This window comes from Sinohyriopsis cumingii, chromosome 12 (assembly GCF_028554795.1).
Source record: "Sinohyriopsis cumingii isolate HCF-2022 chromosome 12, ASM2855479v2, whole genome shotgun sequence".
Lineage (NCBI taxonomy): Eukaryota > Metazoa > Mollusca > Bivalvia > Unionida > Unionidae > Sinohyriopsis > Sinohyriopsis cumingii.
This window is the reverse complement of record NC_142972.1, coordinates 7,160,821-7,184,287: the sequence shown is the minus strand read 5'-3', so window position 1 is coordinate 7,184,287 and position 23,467 is coordinate 7,160,821. Positions and strand designations below refer to the sequence as shown.

General features: G+C 36.6%; 1 protein-coding gene across 1 annotated transcript in view; it reads right to left on the bottom strand.

Annotated features, from left to right (window-relative positions):
- Positions 1-6,540: 6,540 nt before the first annotated feature.
- LOC149785963 (uncharacterized) overlaps positions 6,541-23,467 on the bottom strand; it is a 39,268-nt gene continuing 22,341 nt past the window's right edge. The window contains exon 3 of the mRNA XM_089978130.1: positions 6,541-7,110. Within this exon, the coding sequence (XP_089834256.1) occupies positions 6,937-7,110 (174 nt within the window). The 3' untranslated portion in view covers positions 6,541-6,936. The remainder of the gene's footprint in view (positions 7,111-23,467) is intronic.

Sequence of the window (23,467 nt, the reverse complement as noted above, 5' to 3'; positions counted from 1 at the left end):
GCCACTCCAATCTCTCGAAAAGAGATAGACTTTCAATTGCCTCCCTGTTTCAATTTTCGCCTGTTTCATTTTCCATAGACCCATCAGGTCGGGACCCTATTACAATAGGGTCCCGACCCTGTTCTATTTTCCCTTGACGCTAGACAGTCCCACGATTTATTCCCATGTTAAATTTCCCTTGACGCTAGATTGTCCCACGATTTTTTCCCATGTTAAATTTCCATTGACGCTAGATTGTCCCGGGGGGGGGGGGTTAATGGCAAGTCCCATTGACGCTAGGGTATCCCTATTCACTACTGATGTAACATTTATGCTACAAATTAAAAACTTTTTTCTCATCACTTAGCGGATTTAAACATATCAAATGACGATAACCGCTCTATGTACGATGGGACATTGACCTTTAATCCGTACACACTCTGACATCTCCATGACAATTACGTGCAGAAAAATACTTTAATGTTGTATCACATTTTATTAAAGACTATCGGAATGTATGAGTAGCAACCTATAAGTGACACACTGTGTACTAATTACAGGCACGTGAGTTATCGCATGGCGCGTGTTCAAAGATATCTAGTGATGACTCTTGACTAGTAAATACGAATTCAGTGCGGATGAAGAATTTTTTAAAAAATGCAAAACTGATAGAGTACTTTAAGGTTACGGTCATTCATTGTATAAACAAACGCTGATAATTTATAAGACCGTACCATGGACATAAATAAATTTAGACAGGCCAATTAATGAACGTATCTGGACCAGATAACTTGAAAAGGAAGGTTAGCAAAAGTTAATATTAAATCATTAGCGATTCCTATAATAGCTTCTATTATGGCCATTTTATTATTTTTCTAATACTACATTTTTATCCTGTATTTATACGTAAATTTCTATAATGCTTCCAGTTTTTATCCTGCCATGAAAATATCTAAATCTCTAAAGGTGTGAATGATACTTTAGGATTATCTTTCAGTTTTTAAAAAAATTAAATTTTGCTCTTTCAAAACAATACGTATGTGATTCCTTGACACTTTTCGGATTAGATTCCTTGATACATTACGGATTAGATTCCTTGACACTTTACGGATTAGATTCCTTGATACATTACGGATTAGATTCCTTGACACTTTACGGATTAGATTCCTTGACACTTTATGGATTAGATTCCTCGATACATTACGGATTAGATTCCTTGACACTTTACGGATTAGATTCCTTGATACATTACGGATTAGATTCCTTGGCACTTTACGGATTAGATTCCTTGACACTGTACGGATTAGATTCCTTCACACTTTACGGATTAGATTCCTTGACACTTTACGGATTAGATTCCTTGCTACATTACGGATTAGATTCCTTGACACTTTACGGATTAGATTCCTTGACACTTTACGGATTAGATTCCTTGACACTTTACGGATTAGATTCTTTTGGTCGATTAATTGAGGATGCTAAACGTTTATTGTTTACCTCTAATTCGGTATCAAAGTCAAACTGAAGAATATCTGATTTAGTTTCAATACATAAGTTTACAAAACTTGTATATATATAGCAGCTGTTATTAATGACCTATTGCTATGGATCAACTACATTTCAATGACCTATTGCTATGGATCAACTATATTTCAATGACCTATTGCTATGGATCAACTACATTTCAATGACCTACTGCTATGGATCAACTATATTTCAATGACCTATTGCTATGGATCAACTATATTTCAATGACCTATTGCTATGGATCAACTACATTTCAATGACCTATTGCTATGGATCAACTATATTTCAATGACCTATTGCTATGGATCAACTATATTTCAATGACCTATTGCTATAGATCAAGTACATTTCAGTGACCTATTGCTATGGATCAACTATATTTCGGAGCTAAAACGTTTCAGCAATCCTTTTTGTTGTTTCATCTTGATAACTAGTTTCAAAACTAAATAACTATGCTTCCTTGTAAAGATGTTTCTAATATCTCAAATGTACCTGAATGAAACCTAAATTCTCTTGACTAGTACAATAATTGATGCAACCTTAATTTTTCTGACATATGCAACAATCAATGCAATCCAGATTCTCCTGACTAGTGCCACAATCGACAATTTACATCTAGGTATTTGTATTTGTCATGAAACTTGTTTTCATTTATAACCCATTTAATCTATCCAATCGTACTCACATTCCAATAAACTCTTATGTCTTTATCTATATATCATATAATTCATCAATTCGTATTCACATTGCAATGCTCATGTTTCCCATTTCTGTGTTCATTTTGGTTTTGAATGTCTCTGTTTTTATTTATTTAGTGGGATCACTTATATGCTGGAATCTTTGCATCGACTTCAGTCTTGAATGCATCCTTTGAAAACTTCAAATCACTGAAGTCTTTTCACATCTGTGTCATTCAGTGACACTTTTGGATCATATCATTGTGAAACAGCAAGACTATTGGTACGCTGGTAACTTCAGGGACATTGGTACATTTAAGACTGAAATTCATTTCGAAGTCATCGATACTTTTGGACTTGTGTTAGAACCTTTAAGATTGTTTGGGATTTGACTTACAGTAATGTAATTTCCTCTTAAATTCATTCTCATTTCATAACCAAGTGATTTAAATTATTTGTTGAATTGTACAAACTTGTTTGGTTTTGCTTTTTCTGCTACTTAGTTTTAGACCATTGAGTCGAAACAGGAATTGCTGGTCCTCGACCCAGGATACAGGTTTCTTTTAAATGCTTTCAAAGAAATTAAATTTGCTTTTGAAATTTAACTTGGCTTTGTTTTGGGATTTGTTTTGTCTCTGGTAAAGATTTTAATTTCTTATATTTAAGAAATCTTTAGGGAACCAACAAACATTCACAATGCCTTCTAATGTAGTGAACTTTGTTTCAAATCCTACACAAAATAGGTTAGAATGTTTAAAAAAGGACGAGTTGCTTCAGCTGTCATTTTGTATGCTTTTATGGATGTAAAAGCATCTTTCTTTGGTAAGACAAGAATTACAAAGTAGTTTGGTCCAGTATTTAGAAAAGAATTTCATTTGATACAAGTGCTTTCGGTTTGATTAGTAAATCTGTATCTGGTACTGAAACGAATAACAGTTAAACAATCATATGCATATAGAGTATTGAAAGCTTTAACTTCAGAACGAGACGATGGATATCCAACATCAAAAGAGAGAGAAGAGGAAGAACTACTAAGGAGAGATAGAGAGGGGGGATGCAAACGCAAAGCGAGAGAGAGATATAGAAGTAATGCAAATTCTGAGAGAAGAAACGGAAAGTGGAAGACAGAGAGAAAGCAAATGCGGAAAGACGAAAGGGTAATACAAGTTAAGAATCAGATAATTAGAAATGGCATGCGGAAATCACTCTTCCCGTTTGCAAACAAATTCAATTTTGATCTTACCAGAAAAATTAAGTTTGTAGCAACTCTTAAAGAAAAAAGTTGATCAATATTTTCCTCATCTTGAGAAATATTGCTGAGATTTTGAAGTGGTCAAGAGAGCATTGAATTTTATTATTAACAATTGTGATTATTGACAAATCTCGTGAAAACTTCACTTCACTGTCAGTACTGCAAAGTACTAATTATGATATGGTTAAGGAATATATATTGAAGGGTTATGAGTTGGTACATTCTGAGGAATGTCAACAAAAGGTTTAAGAATTGTCGAAAAGAAACGGGAACAACCTACGTCGAATTTGCAAACAAAAGAACAACCGTTTGTTAAGCGGTAACATACAAGAAGGTTGATCACGAGTATAAAAGCTCAGAAAACTCATTTTAATTGAAACGTTGAAAAAATAAGTCCATATTGATATCAAGACCTATTTTGATGAGTAAAAGGTGGAAGTATTTGAAAATACCGCTTGTAAAAATTACGATTATTCCTTGATTGACAGACTTTCATTGTCAGTATGTCTTCCTCTCCTTTTAGCTTTGATCTCAGTCTCATAAGAATAATCCTAAAGCTCAATCTACATTTAGGAATCAAACTTATGATAAGATTGATCAGAAATCCTTATCTCCTCCTACGTTCGTTCATAGTAAGAACAAAGGGCACGTTATTTTTGATTGCTACAGATTGAAACATTATGCAACAGAATCATGATATTGCTATTCCAAATTGTCTTATTTCTAAAAGATCAAAGTCAAGGTTTTATATTGTTTTATTATGGAGAATTATGCACTACTAACGTCTATCTCAATTAAACTTTTAAGGGACACAGATGCTTTTTAGAGTCGTTCACTATTAGGTACTTTACCATTTTCTGAGAAGTCTTTTTCTAATGAAAGTGTTCTTATTCAGGGAGTAGGACGCGGCTTTGTTAATGCTCCAGTCCATGATGTAAATTTCTCATCACACTTAGTATCTGGACCCGTGACAGTCGGTGCTGTTATTTCCCTACCCATGTTGGATATTCATTTATTACCAGGTAATGATCTTACTGGAGATAAGTTAGTGATTAAAACTCTTGTTACTTACACAAGCTTTGTTTGGGTAAGTAAGTTGCTTTGTTGAGATTAAAATCCATTATTTCTACCATACCTTTGCAGTTACTAGAGTTATGGGGAAAAAAGTTCTCTTGGGAATGATGTTGATCAGGAAATTATTTCTTTACCTGACACTTGTTGGTTAGTCTTTTGACGAGGACACTTTTGCTCCTTGTATTGATAAATCAAGAGGTATTGATCACAGTAATCATCTGTCTTCTAATCATCCTCTTTATTCTAATCAGGATGAAAAGCGACAACCACTCATTGTTGAACAGAAAAAGTATCCTGAGACCTCCTTTGTTTCATAAGGCTATTAGCGACACTGAAGCCACATAAATACCTGTTTGTTATCTTGTTAAAAATGGGGTCCTTATGAGACAAGGGAGACTACCCGCTAGCGACAGGTGGTCACCGAGCTATCAAATTCTTGTTCCTAAGTCATGTCGACAGGAAATTCTTACTCTAGCCTATGAAACTCCCTTGGCTGGTCATTTAGGAGTCAATAACACTTATCACAAGATTTTTAATCGTTTTAAAGTCGAAATTAAAAGTTATGCATTTAAATAATGTAAATCTTTTCACACTTGTCCAATGTCAAGTAACCCAATCAGGAGATATCCAAGTCTACTCTGACACCTATTCCTGCATTTGACGAAACATTTAGCAAAGCAAAAAGACTGTGTCGATTAATGCATTGATAAAATTGACAAAATGCATTAATAAAATTGGAAATGCAAACTATGTCACCAAGTTTGATCTTTTGAAAGGATTCTGGCATATTCCAATCTCGGAAAGAGCAAAAGAAATGACAACACTTGCAACTCCAGATGGACTTTATCAGTCTGGAGTGATACCTATAGGTATGAATAATTTTCCCTCCACATTCCAGCATTTAACGAAAAACATAACATCTGATCTAGATAAGTGTGGTGGACACTTTCATGACCTCGTGTTCTACAATGGCATCTGGAAAGACCACTTTGAAACTATTCGGAAATTTCTTTGATCGATTCAATTATGCAAATCTGACAAATAATTATGAAAGATTAATTAAGTAAAATTAGTTTTTCCGTGCTGGTATTATATTTTCGGACATATCGTGGGACACGGTCATGTTAAACCTGTAGAAGTGAAGGTCAAGGCTACTTTTGAATTCCCAGCGCCTATCAGTACTAAGCAGCCGATGCGGTTTTGGGGTATGACTGGATATTATCGGAAATGTTGCTAAGGTTTTTCCAAAATTGCTGAGCCACTGACCAATTTGTTGAATAAGAAAGTCAAGTTTCATTGGTCTAACAAATGTCAGGGATATTTATAGGCCATATTTAAGAGTGTAACAGTTCTTTCAGTTTCAAAGTTAAGTCAATTATTTAAAATGTCTGTTGATGCAAGTGATATAGGGGTTGGTAACGTATTGATTCATGAAGACAACACGGTGTGAATCATCCAGTATGCTATTTTTATATTAAGAAATGCTGAACAACCCCCAGATATATTATTCCACAATCGACAAGGTCGATTTGGGTTTGATACTGGCTTTGCAACACTTCTCCTCCGATTATTGTATTCAATGATCACTATCCCCTTACTTTCATTAACAAAATGAAAAACAAAAACAGATATTGCTGAGGCGGTGTGTGATGTCTATGCATATATTTTTTTTTTGTAATTCATGACTAATATGCATAAGAATATTTTATTTCATAAATCGTTCTTTTTCTTTATAAGGGGAAGTGTTATGTATATTTAATTTGTATTGTTTGCTTTAACTTTGTCCGTGATTAAGAATAGAGATTTAGTGTGTATCTGTTTCTTGCTTTGTTTATAAATTATAAATAGGTTGGGTTTTTTAAATCTGAGTTCAAGACTTAGCCTTGGTTATGACAGTAGGAAGTACTGGAAATGAACGTGTTTACAGTTTACTGTAATTTTCCATTAAGATGTTAAGATGACTTGCTTTTTCAGAAATGGTGTTGCGATATCGGTCAAGTGGGGATGTATATAAAGGAGGTTTAGTCAATAAAGTCTTCATTCCTATTTTAATATCGTGTCTGAGATTCTGACTTACATACATAAACAAAGTCTGGTTTTCGATTACTATCTGCAAACAAGTTCACGTTGGTTAGACAAAATCCATTGAAAATGAACATTAAATAAAAGGTTTCGAAGGAGAACGGAAGCGCAAGAGATCACTCTTTTTGTTAATTAGGCTGTCTTAAACGATGATTTAATCAAATGAAAATTCTTATTAGCTGTGGGTACGTAACCCGTTTAAATTCCAGATGCCCCTTTATTTTGCGTGCAATTAACATTAGTGTTATATTTATTATATTATTCATTGAAATAACATATATATTAAAATATTATTAAATTATTATGGGGTTCAGTATGAAGCCTATTCCAAACACAATTCATGGCTTATCTGCAGTGACCAAGACTTCCAAATGAAACGTGGCAAGAAAGACCGGTGTCACAGGGACAGAGTTCTGTGGTTGGCATGGTAAAACACAGGTCCGCCGTCTGGCCATGAGTCTTACACATGATCTGGTACGCAGGCTTAGGGCCTGTAGATTCTGGGATATAGGCCAGGCCCTGAAGTTGAAAAAAGAAATGACGATTTTAGTTATAAAATTTCGTAAATTCCTAACTGGTACAGTCTTTCCTATGTAATGTTGGTATACTAAATTGTGTTTCGCCTATGGCGTATTCTTACGTGTATAATTATGTACAGTTTTTATATTGTTAGGCGCAAGGGGTCTCTCTATCGAGGGAATCAAGTACCTGCGTGAGTTTGACTGGATAGTCTCCCCTATTTCCAAGGATTTAAAGACAATAGTCGTTGTCAACTGGAAGATTCCATAACCCGCAGACACCACAAACAATTTTCTCTAATCAACCAATGACCACAAATAATGCAACTATATTTTCACATTTACATAGCTTCTCCATGTTTCACATTTGCATGGCTCACCACTAAGCCTTTCGCAGCTGAGCATTAATACTTCCGATTCCAGCTCCGGGCCAATGGAAAAAGACAGTCTCGAACCGCATTACATTCTCACTCAACACAATAAAGGAATGACTCCTTCCCAATTATTCCATGGTAAAAACTGGTCCCTGTCACGAGTAATTCTCACTGAAAGGCACAGCCAAACAACACCACCTATAGATTAAGACTGGAACTACTTGGCGACATGCAATCCGGAAACATTTTATCCTGCTCTGACCCCATTTCAAGCTACTAAACACATATACAATCTAAATAAATTAATCTATTCGATTCTAAAGTCTAGTGAATACTGTACATTATGACGTCTGTTTCGAGAAATTGGCTAATTATTCGGGTTCAGTGGCGTACTAAGGATAAATGGCGCTAGGGACTATTAAACGTAAATGGCGCCCCGGGCAACAATGATGACCCAAAGGGCCAGAATGGGAGGCCCGAAGGGCAGAAGCCGGGGAAAGGTTTTTGGATGGGACTTGTGTTCATTTAGTGGATTTCCCTGTCATCTAAATTCTCTCATCCCCGCCCCCACCCCCACCCCCAAAAAAAAAAAAAAACATCAAGCATCAGTATTATGTATGTCTGTCATTCCACATTAGGACCATTAATTTCACCTCAAACATTACTGTTAACTGAGTACAGAAACCATCAATTTGAAAAAAATCAATTTGTTTACGGACTTTCGTTTCAATTTCGTTAGTTTACTCACGAATGGAAAAGGTGCGTTTTTATTGGGACTATTCTGAATAGCATTGGCAAATTCAAAGAAATTATGACTCACACAATTTTGTATTTGTGTTACGGGTCCGCTTTGAATGATATACAATATTTACACACATAAATATATGCCAACAAAATAATACTCTGAATATGTATTCTTCTCATGTAGAAAGATTAGCTGATCAGGATTCGGAAACACGTAATTAAACAATATCTAATGTGGGTAATTATGTGAAGAACCTTTCGCAGAGAATGAGCGAGTCATTTTTTTTGTTATTAATTAAATGAAGTAAAATGAAAAACACAATCCTTCAGGAACAAAAATCGCTGTAATGTTCTGAAGTTTGAAGTAGTCGATCACTACCGAATACAATACAGCAACATAGAGGGTGAACAGCCTCTAATTGACTCACCCTCGAATTGCAAGAATAAGCTTTCCTGAAAATCGCAAAAGAATCGCACAAAAAATGATCGTGGCGGTGACTGGGGTGCCGAGACAGCGCCCTCGTTGCTGCTACTATACAAATATTTTATCAAGACCTATACGATAACGCGATCGTGGGTCATGTAAGTTTCTGGTTATAAATCCATGCGGGGTCGACTGATCCTGACTAAATAAATTTCTAAACTAATTATATCCATATTTCTGCTGCACCAAGTCTGATGAATATTTATCAAAGTATATGTATCAGCACCATTAAATACAACTAAAATATTACAATTGTCTCTGATCACTTTTGGTATTTGTGTATATCGCTGAGTAACATAAATTACATCTGTGTTTTCATGTCTACCGCGTGAAAATATTCTAGCAGGTATGATTTCTTATCCAGCATTACATCGTCGTATACAACTAAATTATTAATAAATCCATCAATATCATCTACAGATGGCGCTTCATTAATATCAGTAATAAATTCAATAACATCATCAACGTTTTCATCCAACAACTTTGCGTTTTCATTCAAGTCTTTAAGTACATCGTAGCATCGCTGATCATCTACAGACGGAGCGACTAAATACAACTTGTTCCATTTGAGCCATCTCATTATCAAATTAAGCAGCAGTTGCGTTTTACCACTTCCAGATGGACCTATTATAATCATTCGGATAGAATTTGGTAATGCTGGATGATGCTTGACCGGTTCTCGCTTTTTTGTTGCCGAAAAATCAATTAAATCCATGATGTAGAAATATAATAAATAATATGGATTTATATTGTGTAAAATGCAAGACGTGTACTACCACAAGTGTACTAACAATTATTACAACAACAAAAAAAAAACAGATCAGCAGTTACGGGTAAATGTGAAAATGTGGTACAAAGAAATTTAAATTTATTTCAAATCCAAAAAGTATTTTAAAAAGGGAGTTGATATTGCCGCGCAGCTAACAAAGTTACCAGGAACACCATGGGCTAAGTACCCAGGAGAAAAACACATTCCAGGATATAATTACTGTGGTCTTGGTACTAGACTTCATATCAGACTCGATAACCAAGATCAGCCAAGGCCTGGCGAGTATCCAGTAAACGCTATTGATAAAGCGTGTCACGCTCATGATGTAGCTTATAAAAGTAAAGATCTTCAGCAGAGACATATCGCAGATGTAAAATTAATTCATGCGCTAAATTCCATAGAAAAAAAATCTTTAAAAGAATCATTAGCTAATTGGTTAGTAAGATAGGCAATGAAGAGTAAACTATCATTAGGAGCTGGTAATTAATGAATCGATTATTATTATAATGGAGTCGATTGATTTATTATAGTCCAAGGGGATATTGGAAGGGTAGAGCAGCGATTAGTAAACTCGCCGACGCAGCAAATGTTACATGTGTTGCTGCTGAAAAATGGTTAGCACGACTGGCAATATGGTAAATATAACTACTACTACCTAAATTTGTACAGCATGCACATTTTGATGTCAGAGTTCCAAATGAAGTTCATCAGGCTGATATTTTGTTTTTATCACATGATACTATTAAAATTGGAAGACGTCGTGTAACATACAAATACGCGATAACTGTCGCTGACGTTGCAAGTAGGTATAAAGAAGCAGAGCCGCTATTAACTAAAACAGCAACTGAAGTAGCTTCTGCATTTGAACTAATCTATCGACATGGTGGTCTACAACGGCCACAGCTGCTACAAGTTGATCCTGGCAAAGAATTTCAGGGCGCAATTTCATCATTGATGAAACAACATAACGTCAAAATCAGACGAGGACACACTGCAATTCATCGCGATCACGCAATTGTTGAACGATTTAATCGAACACTTGCTGAGCGGTCATTTGGATACCAGTATGCGAAGGAAATAATTCAAGACAAAAGACCTCGCGAGTGGGTTGCAAGATTACCAAGTGTGATAGCTGCATTAAATAATGAAATTACTCGAACAGCTGCCATGAAACCCATCAATGCAATTACAAAAAAAAGAACATATACCCGTACAACGACGGGATTTTTCAAAATAACCAGTGCTGGGTAATGTTACTGTAAGATATTTGCATGAACCCAGTGAACTTGAAGGTGGTACAAAAAGAGCAACTGATCCTGTCTGGAGTATTACGACACATAAAATTTCCAGCGTGGCAAGATCCACGGGTAGACCCGCAATCTACAGATTAGATTCAACTGCTCCTCAACGTGGATTTACACGCGAACAATTACAAGCAATTCCTGAAGACACACCATTACCACAGCGATCACTTAACTAGCACCCATACGTCGATTACATTCAAGACAGGTCAGCATCACATTTTCGCGTGTATGACCAAGGCTAATTTCTTTTCTGTCTACGGTAAATTGTCTTGGATAATTATTTGAATATCGCCACAACATTACTGTATTACAGCTCGCACATTGGTTATTCTGCTCTTGTCTCAACGTCATGATAAATTCAACATCTAGACCAAAGTCGCGTTTGTTTGTTTTTTGTCACATTGTTCATAACCAGCTAATTTTTTTCTTATTATATCATTGTCACCTCGACTTTTATCGAGGACATCACCAATGGTTCATGTAGTGTCTATGACAATTCTCCGCAGCAGAGATATTTTTCTGACTCGAGACACTGCAAGATAAACTAATTTGACCATTCGATATAATCATCGACAATCTAAACTCGAGTATAAGAGATGGTTAATCCTTGAAATGAGTGAATTGTCATCGCGTATCCCAGTGTCCATGGAGTCTTATCATCGCTCAGCGCATCCTCAACAACAGTGACATCAACTGCAACAACATCATTTAATACGAGATTCTGTTTCTCAGTCTGTCCTGATATTTTACCGTCGATATTCTGTCATCGTATATCAGCTGGTCTATAACACAATGGTACACGTAGACTTGAAAACATTTCTTTATGCAACTGAAATAACCGCTGTTGAAGTGTATCACGAACTATTTTTCTACTTGCCACTATTAAATCGTTTGGTCTCCACATTTGCAGAAAATCGTTCACAGAAGTTTCTGAAATTATTTTACGCATTGTTTCACATTGAATTTTATTCGGCTGTAGTCTGATTAACTTATTCAACTTCCTTAATTCTGGATCAAGAGATCTATGATCATCAGTTATCTCCAGAATCCACATAATTCTTTAGCCATTCGTGTGGAGATGGCCTAACAAATGGCGGTGGTTGACCATGATCGCCGCACATGATCACAGCTGTATTTTTCAATAACAGCCATTCGAGAAACATTTTTAATGTATCTTTAGATACTGTGCATACTTCATCCCAAAGGATGATCCTTGGAATATATTTCTCGCCCATTCGGTCAGGAGTCCATGTGTCTCCCTTCCATCAGAAAAAGCTATGATAGGTACATGATTTTACTTCTCGTTCTCTCATTTCTCTTGCGATTCTGTGTGTAGGTGTTAAAACAACCATATCATCCGAACTCTGTCTAAATAATTCGATCACTCGAGATGTTTTACCAGAACCTCTCGCTCCGTTTAGATAGACCGTCTTGTTTTTGGATACTAGATCATACACAGACGGTGAAGATGATAATTCTGATATCTGATTATTTTTGTAAGAAATATCTTTGTTTTCAGCATCTGCGGATTCAGAATAATTATATAACATTTCTTGTTTTATTCTCCATTCACCGCACGATGCATCAGTGGTTGTAAATTGTGTCAGCAATTCTGAATATTTTCTTTCGATATAAAATGAATCCGTTGCAACTCTGAATGCAGTAGTAGGGAATATATTTATCATAGATAATAAATTCATAGAAACATATGCAAGATTGAAGATCCTAAATGAGTAAACTGAGGTGATTCACCATCAATATAACCAACAATTGTACATAATCGTGTTCTGTTAGACAAGTAAGCGTTTTCTCGACTTAAAAATATATCTCTCTTTGTTGCATCGGCGATTATAAAATCATATTCAACATCATCCATGATTAATTGTGCATAATGTTGTTTAGGATCATATGCCCCGCCTTGAGTAAATTTACCGATTATTCTTCTACCGAGATCTTTTGCGGTTTTATTTTCATCATCAGAACTCTGCTGTAGTGGTAATCAAACTTCGGTCTGAGGAAGGTATGATATAATTGCTACACCTACAATCAAAGATATCAACATCGCTGCATGGAGCATATATCGTAATAAAACTATTGGTGCCCAATGTTTTTTTCTGAAAAGTGCCTACCAAACCAAACTTAACAGATCGGATGAAGACCTTTAGCAAACTAGAATGACTCGATACGGGCGAATCCAGTTAGATCAAAATCGGGTAGTGGTCCATTTATTGATATTCTTGTCATCTCGTGTGTGGGGTGTCCAAATCTTTTAAAATATCCAGAACATTCTCCGTAACCAAGTAAACTTCCCAGATAACACGCGATCATATCAACCGAGATAACGTTGTCGGGTTAATACTTACTATTTCACAATCCACCATGTCCGTGTTCACAGCAACTTAATTTCACGTCTTCGAGAAATTCAATTCGTGTTGGCTTCCACGAACTTTTCTCTCTTGCAAAGCGAGCAGAAACTGACGGAACGGTGAAACAATTATTTAGTAATTGTTCAGTATTCTCTGTTAAAATTTCTGCGCAAGATTTTTCATTTCTTCATGAAGAGATTCTTTACGATTTATTTCCCCGTTAGATCGCACAAATTGATCATATTTTTCATCAACTGAACTCTTAAATAGCCATACTGATACAGGATCGTTTTTACTTATTTCGTGAATAAAATCAAACATATTTCCCCCAGAGTCTGGGTAAAATCTTAATTTCGATCTCGTGGAAATATTGGTACAACGCTAGTCCACGCGTGTGCATTACGATATTATGATTAAAAATAACAACGCTGACTCTGTCAAGGACAACATCAAACACTCTGATAAAGTTATAAGAAAACCTGAAGATTATATAGCTAGATTTGTGAAGACAAATTATAGTTTAGACAAATAATATTAGATATAAATGGAGCAAAAAGTATTTATCATCAAGAATCATGAAGCATCTCGTGATGGTGTAATCAGTAACTGTCGACTAAAAAAACAGTCGGTTTTGTTACTAATGCCGGTTATCTCATGTTAGGTGCCGAAGGGGGAAGAAATATCTCTCATAAATTTATATACGAATGTTTCTTTGGGGTGATGAAAGATGGTCTTCTGATTGACCATATTGACGGAGAAAAACTCAATAACTCTCTGGATGACTGACAAGCTATTACACAGAGCGAAAATTACTCAATTGGAAATACTGGAAAATGTAAAACTGTTATAAGTAGGGCAGTTAAATCCATAAATACTACCATTGGTGAAGAAATAACATTTCAATTGATGAATGCAGCTGCCAAGTATTTTGATATCTGCGTGCCTTCAGTACAAAAAGTCGCGAATAAAATATACTATAATGTTAATTTGTGATCCTTGATAAAATCAAAGGGAATAACTCTGATGCGGATATGTAACGTGGTTGATAGAGTTATCGTTGTCCTTGACAGAGTCAAGGAGATAGATTTCAGAATACTTGTAAATAAATATTTTTTGTGGTTCCGGAGTGTAGCCCAAGAGAAACTCTCCGAAGTTTCTGTCCGAGTCTCTGGGGTATATTCCTAAAAATCACAGCTAACGGTTGGAAAAACGAAGGAATTGATAAAACACCTATTACTATAATGTTAATCTGATAAACACAGAAGTAAATAACTACGGTCTTTAGAGAGCGGCCTAATCAGCCTGTGTTACAACAACGGCATTATATTTCAAGGAAGTACAAATAATAATATCAACTTCTAGCGCTGACATCTGTCTCGGTTGTTTTATAACATTATTCCCCCCCCCATCGATTTTATCAAGGATTATCTCGTTTGTTACTAAGTAATTATTTTTTATGTCATTGTATCAGTCGCGATCATACAACTTAAATGTCTACATGATAATTGACAGAAAATATTTCACTTACCTCTGCCAACTGTCGCGATTCTCCATCTTTTATAGCCATACACAAGTGTTTCCAGTGAATCATATGAATTCCCAAAATATCTCATCGAGTAAATTCCCCAATAACTCATCATGTGATTTCCCAAAATACCTCATCATGTACGTTCCCAAAATATTTCATCGCCTAAATTCCCTTAATAACTCATCACTTAATTTCCCCAAATAACTCATCATGTACTTTTCCAAAATAACTCGCGTAAATCACTGGAAACATCTGTATATAAAAACACATAAATGTTTTCTATCAGTTTGGACTGAAGTTGGTAGAGGTAAGTGAAATATTTTTTTCAGTAATCTAGAGATTGCGTTTTACACAATTGTATTATATCATATGGTTTAGAAATATAATTTAACGAAATGTTATATACTATATAATGAACTATGAAAATATCATTGATATTATTTCTGCTATTAAAAAATTAGAACATGACGGCATACAAATATATCTGATGAACTAAATCCTAAAAAAATTATTTCTGATTATGAAACATTACAAGAACGTAAATACGAAGGTGGGTACACACCATCCTCAAAATACAAGTTTGTGAAGCGAATTCAAAGTTCCATGTTTCAATCGTTGGCTACAGTAAACGAAACTGAAGTGGGGTAATTCGCCTCTCTCTCTCTCTCTCTCTCTCTCTCTCTCTCTCTCTCTCTCTCTCGCAATAGAAAACAATTAGATTAGAACTATTTCGTGAATACGAAGCAAATAAGACAATCAATACTCGCATAAGACAATTAAGAAAAATTATGTCAGAAGCTGTCAGTGGTAATGAAAATGAAAGTTAGAGTCATTCGTAGAAATGAAAGTGAAAGTGTATCAGATATTCTTTTTTTTCACTGATTTTAGTCGATTTGTCAGTAAAAAAATATCCACCTTTGATAAAAATCAAGGACGGGGATTATTTTTTTAAACTGTTTTTAATGTGTGTGATCTCTCTCACGCGTCAGTGGCATTTTTCAGGTATGTAATGTTCATTGTCCTTGATAAATCATTGGGGGGACAACAATCTACGCTTAAAAATCATTCAGATTTCACATATCAATTCAGACTCAGCGTCGGGATTCAAGAGAAAAAATTTAAACACACACAATTGTGATCATTTTCGAAAAAAAAAACAATTAACAGCGGTTTAGGCGACCCAATACCTCTTACGCAACCGTCCCATCCGCTTCCCCCCTCTCGTTAATGCGCTACACGTCAGGTTGAAAAATATATCCGCAACACCGGCTTCCCATAATCAAACAACGAATCACAAAGTCTAAGAAAGCTATAGACGGAGAAGTAAACACAAATGGCACATACTATAGGTTTGTTACAATATCAGACTGTGAATCGTCTATGGCGTATGAATACGCATATAATTATGGTTGTCAAACAGCATCCTCTTTAGATCAGTGATAAATTTTCACTTTTTTTAAACATTTAATTTTCAGTGAGAGGGGAAGTTCTTGGAGAACCAAACCAAAACAAACCAAAATTCTCAAGCCATCAAATAACTTGAAGAAAAGAAAAAAAGTATTGCTCGGATTATCGCAACAGAAAATATCCATTTGATTAGCTACAAAAATAACTTAGCTTGAGGTAAAAGTAAACAAAATATCCATGCAGGAAAGATAATTGCGGTTCCCCGCCGTCCACCTCCCTCCCCCCCTCCAAAAAAATAATCTCTAAGAGATGAAAGAGAAAATTAAATTTAAATCTTGTTCTGTTTCACCTCTCTCTCTCTCTCTCTCTTTCTCTCTCTCTCTCTCTCTGTTGGCCGGTTTGTCTCTCGGTTTCACCTTCATAGGTCCAAACACAGAGAGATGGAGAGAGAAAAAAAAGAAACAAAGAGAGAGAGAGAGAGAGAGAGAGAGAGAGAGAGAGAGAGAGTATAAAAACAATCTTAATGGTCAGTAACAAGTCAATGATATGGCATAATAATGACTTAGATGAACTGCAAATAACGTCAGTCTTTTATTATCTCGTGTTTGTTCGTCATTTCGCTTCGTTTATTCCGCACTCGTCGCCATTGATCGAATGAACGTGTTTTTACTTTTCGGGACGTTACCACTCCAGTGAATGTAGCTTTATACCTTTTTTAATGAATTTTTTTAATTTAATTAATCAGTTTGAATGAAAATAGAAGCTTATACAAAGAAGCAAACTGACTATTTCCAAAATGATTGTGAATAGCTGCAATTCGCTAGTGTCCGTCCTAAATTAGTAGGCCAATATCAAAGGGCGGTAACTAGTAAAATGTGTCTCCAATAAGTAAGACCTGTAGTGAAGTGCGTACTTCATAGGCTCCAGTGTTTTTTAAAAACCTTTCACTTTCATTTAGCCATTTTTTAATTGCAGACTAAATGCAAGATATACTTAGCTTCGAAACCAAAGAGACAAGAATTCCGAAACTGATTATATGACAAGGAAGTGATCCGCTGACCAGGGACATTTTACCTTTTGCAAATAACACACTTTTATGAAGAATTTTGCTAAACTTAAACTAGAATCAAGAAACATATTAGACTAATTTTTTTAAGCAATGAAAACAAAATGCATTTAATGGGAAACGTGTTTTTGAACTGTTTTCTTAGACTTGACATACAAACGTGTCCGGCACGCAGGTCGGCGTTACACTAATATCCAAATAGTATATCGCCAGACAATACGGTCGCTTACTTAGTGGCGATGGTGCAAAACGGTAGACTGAGTAGCAGAGAGCACCCTTTTGGAAGATAACGCCACTATCACAAGGATGTAAATTTGGGGGCTTAAATGCCACCTGGAGAAACCCGTACGCTTTGTTGAACTTGATTACATTCAGTTCATGTTGCATTTCCTGCTATCTTTTCACTACAACGGATTTAATGCAACATGTGATTTTACTCAATGCATCGGAGAAAAATGTAAAAAGGTATTGCGCGGCACAGGCAAAAATACACCGATAGCGTCACAGAACGGTAGAGTGCGTAGCAGAGAGCACCCTTTGGGAAGATAACGCCACTATCACAAGGATGTAAATTTGGGAGCTTAAATGCCATCTGGAGAAACCTGTGCGCTTTGTTGAACTTGATTACATTTAGTTCATGTTGCATTTCCTGCGATCTTTTCACTACAACGGATTTAATGCAGAATGTGATTTTACCCAATGCATGGGAGGAAAGTGTAAAATATTCTTTACTGGTGACAATACAAGGTATTGCGCGACACAGGCCAAAATACACCAAAATCAAGATCATCTAAAACGTCTTACATTGTATGTTTGTTTATGCCTTTTTTATTGGCTTTCAATCCCTGTTAGTAAATAATTGTTGAGATCCAGTCAACGGACTCGTATTTTAATGTGGAAAGACAATGTACTAATGTTAAGATGACCCTTTGGTCAAAACAACCTCCAAGCACCGATATTTTCCGAAAGAGTGTCAGCTTTGAAGACGATCGGAACATCGCTCGGCCATTTCCGCCAGGTTTTGAATCAAGTTCGGTAGCAATTGTAGGAATACACATCAATTTGATGTGATTGGTGTTTCGCCTCTGGCGGAGTTTACCAGATATGCCACAACAGCAAAGGCCGACGTTATTCCGATTGTGACTTTATCTCTTCCACCGCCATGTTGTTCCATGTAAAAGAAAGTAATTCAACATATAGTTCACAATGGCGACGAATCACATCCAAGGATTATTTGATAACGTGACGGAAATGGCTGTGTGATGTTCATATCGAGTTGAAGAGGGTGAGAAAACACACGAAGGAAGGAACCTGACTAATACGTTCGGTATATCATGAGCAGAGTAGTTAAGCTCATTCTTTTCTTCCTCCTGTTTCTCCTTTTCCTCCTCTTTCTTCCTCTTTTCATTTTCTTCTTTTTTTCTATCTTTTCGTACCATTCTATCATTTGCATTCTGTCCTCTTCGTCCTTCTTTTCCTCTTTTTTTCTTTCCTCAACATTTCCTTTGATTTTCTCAGATTGTTGATCTCCATTTTCACTCGATGTGGACTTTAATAATAATCATCATCTAGTTTCAGTTGCATATCCTCTATCATTCCCAAATTGTCTATAATATCCTGTTACCTTTTCATCTTGTCAAAATTTGTGTCGATATGGCTGACCCTTCAATGGTGAATGGCGCGAATGAGGAACGCTCAACGTTATCTGACTCAAGCACGGACGTGAATGAAAACACACCTTACACTAACTTCACATATTATCTCCTATCCACACAGAAGGGAAGGGGAAAAACACACAATATCTAATATTCTCACAAACATGCCCGAACGCATGCAAACACACACTCTACTATCCACACAGAAGGAAAGGGGGGAAAAAACCCAATATTTATAATCCGCACGGAAGGGAAGCTAAAATACACCAATATATACTATCCACACGAACGTACGAGAACGCAAAAACACACAGTTTACTATCCACATATAAGAAAATGTAAAAAACTCAACATATACTATCCACACAGAAGGGAAGCTAAAAAAACACACCGATATCTACTATCCACACAAACGTACGCGAACGCACACACACATACACACACACACACACACACACACACACACACACATCAGTAAAGGAGTTAATGTTTATAGTCCCACTACTCCACATTCACGCAAATTGGCAACTTGAATAAAGTCTCTTTTACAGAGATCTGGTTAGCCCTGAGAAGGACTGTTTTTCAGAACTTCAGATGCACCCGGTTAATGGTGACATCTACTAGGCCGGGCACCACAGATACATCGGCGGCTCCAGTCGTTGTTCTAATTGATTTGAGTGGTTGGAAGCGCAGAAGGGGGATGAGTGGCCTCAACATCCCAGCCTTTACTTTGTGGAATAGTGAAGACTTCTGTCTGTCTTCTCTTATGCCATCCGCAGGAATGATGATGTCTCCTTATTTCCTCTTTCCAGTTTTCAGTCTGGCGAACCACTGGTCTTTGTACTGGTGGCAGAGGCAGTGGCCGTGGATGACGTGGCTGTGGTGAGGCGTCCTTATCTCAGGCTTTACCTCACACAGAGGCCTTAGCAGGACCTGAGACAGAATTCGTTCTTCCTCCTCTTTCTTCTTATTTCCTCTCCTCCTCCTCCTCTTCAATTCTTGTACTTTCTGCAATCGCCTCCATGTGCATCTGATGTTTAAAAGATTTAGCAGTTCCGTTACTCATTCTTGGTAGTTCACAAATCAACGATGGGTAGCCAGACTGACGAACGCTCTGCTTTATATCCCTGAAGCACGGACGTGAAAGAAAACATCCTCTGACACTAAAACTGACAATTACCATATCATCACCAAACAAACATGGAACGCGCGGACCAAAAATAAACACTCACGTTGACTTTTTTACTTACAGACACAAACATGCACTGTCTGACAAGACAGAAAAACGAAGTGCTGATATGCACATATCTATTTTTTCATAAAACAAAGAAAAGAAGTGTTTATAGACATACTTCTATTTTTTAAACTACAAATGCACACATTTTGGCAATTTGACTAGTATCTCTTTTCTATAGTATTGCGATAGATCTGAAAAGGGCTGTTGTGTGGACGGAGATTATGACAATCTTTCATCGTCTAAGATTGCGTCTCCGTATGTCGAAAGGCTTTCCCACAGGATAAGATCTGCTTCTTCGGAAAGAGAAAGAAGTCAGTCTCTCTCTCTCTCTCTCTCTCTCTCTCTCTCTCTCTCTCTCTCTCTCTCTCTCTCTCTCTCTGTGCTTCTGAATTCTGTACTTATCCGTCCATTCTTATTTCTCTTTCTTGATTTCCTCTCTGAAGACCTCTTTTATAAGGTCTTCGGCCACTTTCAGCATCCTGACATTCTCTATCTCTTCAGGCTTGGGTATCAGGCTTTGCCTGAAACCATGTAAATGCCTATAGGCTTCGTTTAGTTTTATCTGACTCAGAAGGCATCTTCATAGGTTGACGAGCCAACAATGGATAGTCAGACTGGAGACTGCCTAGCTTTGTAACAAGATAACCGGGTGGGATATCTCGGATTAACAACAGAACACGTTTTGACGATACAGATATATGGTTTAATATGGCGATTTATATGAGTAGTGGATTATGAAGATGTGTGCGTATTTATAATCCAAATATTGGATCTATTTAACATAAAAACGCACAGTTTCAAAGATGGAAAAAATATACAAATAAATTTAGTTCAGTAACCCTAAAATACAGGATAATGATTTCACAAATGATTCAATAATGGAAAAATGAATATAGTTCACTCAAATAGTAAACAATGTAAGTGTTTACACATAGTAAAAAAAAATGTATTCGCTCAGGTAGCCAAATTATGTCACTAAACAAGAACGGATATACAATCTATCCTTCCAGTCCTGAATAATACACTGGGTCTTACTAACCCAAAATTAGCATACAGCTAAAAATACATGTGTGGAGATGCACTCCGTCACACGTGCACCTTATCCGCTCCACAGCTCCTCCGAATCAATTTCACAACCAATATAGACTCCGGACCCTCGGAATACTATGATCACTTGAAATATTAGACCCTCCGGACCCCCTGGTCCTTTGACGGCTCTACAGCTGGGTCACCTTAGTCACTCTTGACATTCCGGACGCTAGACATTAGACGCTCCGGCACCTTAAACGCTCCGGACACACGGACGTTTCTACCCTCTGACAACACCGGACACCCCGGATATTCCTACCATCAAAAACTCACTCTCACTCAGCTGAAAATATACCCGATACAGTGTACTACACTTGATACAGACATAACGTAAGGACGTTATACATGGTAAAAAAGATTATATTATTATGGCAATTACAAAACAGAGGTTCAATAGTAAACCTAACCCTGCTTGATAAGACAATAGTAAACAATTCTTTTAAAAAATGTAGCTTTACATTACCAATATAAGTCCTGCACTACGTCGCAACAAGAATAAAAAATGCACGCATTATGGTATGTAAAGAAAACTATAACAAACATGCAAAGGCAAATATGGTAATACACTAGTTATCACTTAAAACCCAAAAATTACCTACCCCTACAGCTGGAGTTGTGCGAATCCTTTTAGCAGGCCGCTTGCTGACAAAAACATTAGTATTGTAAAGGTCCTTTACATGTAGTAACGTATTTATACCTTTAGAATTTTCGTTATTCTTTATCAAAAGCACCTTGCACGTGTGGCACAGGACAAATCGTACTCACGATTTCGAAATACATAGACCATATTATAATCACCCTCGGGTATCGTTGTACAGAGAAAAGAAACGAAACCCGAGTACATGTATTTAATTAACAACATTTACACCATTCCGTGACAAACTTTATATGGCTCAACAGCGATGACGCGATAGAAAACATCCGTACGACTTTTTGGGGTCTGAACGCTATGATTTCTGATCTTTAGGGTGAGGTGTAGAGAGAAGTCGAAGAGCATGTATAATGAGAGAAAAAAAATTGAAAGCAAACGACAGACACATTTTTCAAAACACAACATTTTGTATTCAAACAACAACTAACAATAAAACAATTTCAAACAAACAAACAAAGTATTTTGACAAGGTTGACAAAGATGTGAAGTGAAGTTAGATTCCATGAAGGGAAGTCATTGGGCCATGTTCACCACGTTTCCTAGCTAAAGACATAAGATAAACCATAATCGTCACAAAACCATCTATTTACTTTGTCGTCGTTTCTAGAAGAGTTACGATCAAAATAAGTCAATAAATGTTCTAAGGGATATCCAAGACTGAGTTGATGAAGAAAATACACACAATATTGTCCACACACCATGGAATATGTGCCTTGTAATTTCACATTATTGAATCAAGTCGTCTGGGCATTTCTTCTCATAAAGTTGATGATATCGTCTTCCAAAGGTGGTACTCTATACGAATTAAAATACTCTACACAACCCTATTTAGGGAAGTAAACGGCTACCCAGTGGGATCTTGGGAGATGACTGTCGTCCGTGTTGATAACATAAGCTTGATGGTCTTGAGGTTTGCGATGAGGAAGTTCATCTTTAGCACACGCGACGGGATTCCAAGAAGAGGTATACTAACTATCATTCAAAAGGTAATAAAGTTCCCAGGTATAAATTTTTTTTCTAGTTTCACAGGTAATGAAAAGTCATCAATTCAATCCGGACTTTTTTCTTAAAAATCTCTGACAAGTAACCGTTTCTTTTCTTTGTCTCTGCACTCTGAGCCAAGAGAAATTCGTTGTGATGGCTCTCTAGAGCAATCAGTGGAGAAGAGGAATGACCACGCAAGTCTTTATACCACTGATGAAACACTGCTTCTTCCGAGATGGGACCCCAAGAGTCCTCCAGATACTCGTCAATTTTTCTTCTTGACTCGGCATCAGGCATTTATCGTATTTAACATGACTGGGATGACTGTTTTGACATCCATAGCAATCTTTCTTGACAAATTTCGTAATTTTTTATGCCAGGTGTTTGGCAAAACAGGAGACTAAATGTTGTTCTTGTTCAGGACATCTGGGCCTCATCACTATGACCACTTCGTCTTTGTCTTTGGGTTCTGCTCCCCATTCCGTTTCGGCTTCCCATTCCATTTCCATATATTCTTCACCATTCGAAGAGGGATAAGTGTCTTCCATACTTCTAATAGTCTAGAATGTCTTCTCTTAAAATGCTGATTTATATCGTATTATCAAATTCGGCATACAATATAACATACACCGTTTGATCAGGTTCTTGTTCTTTAAACTGAAGTTCCACGAGAATCTGGCCGGATTGTATAGGGTGGAA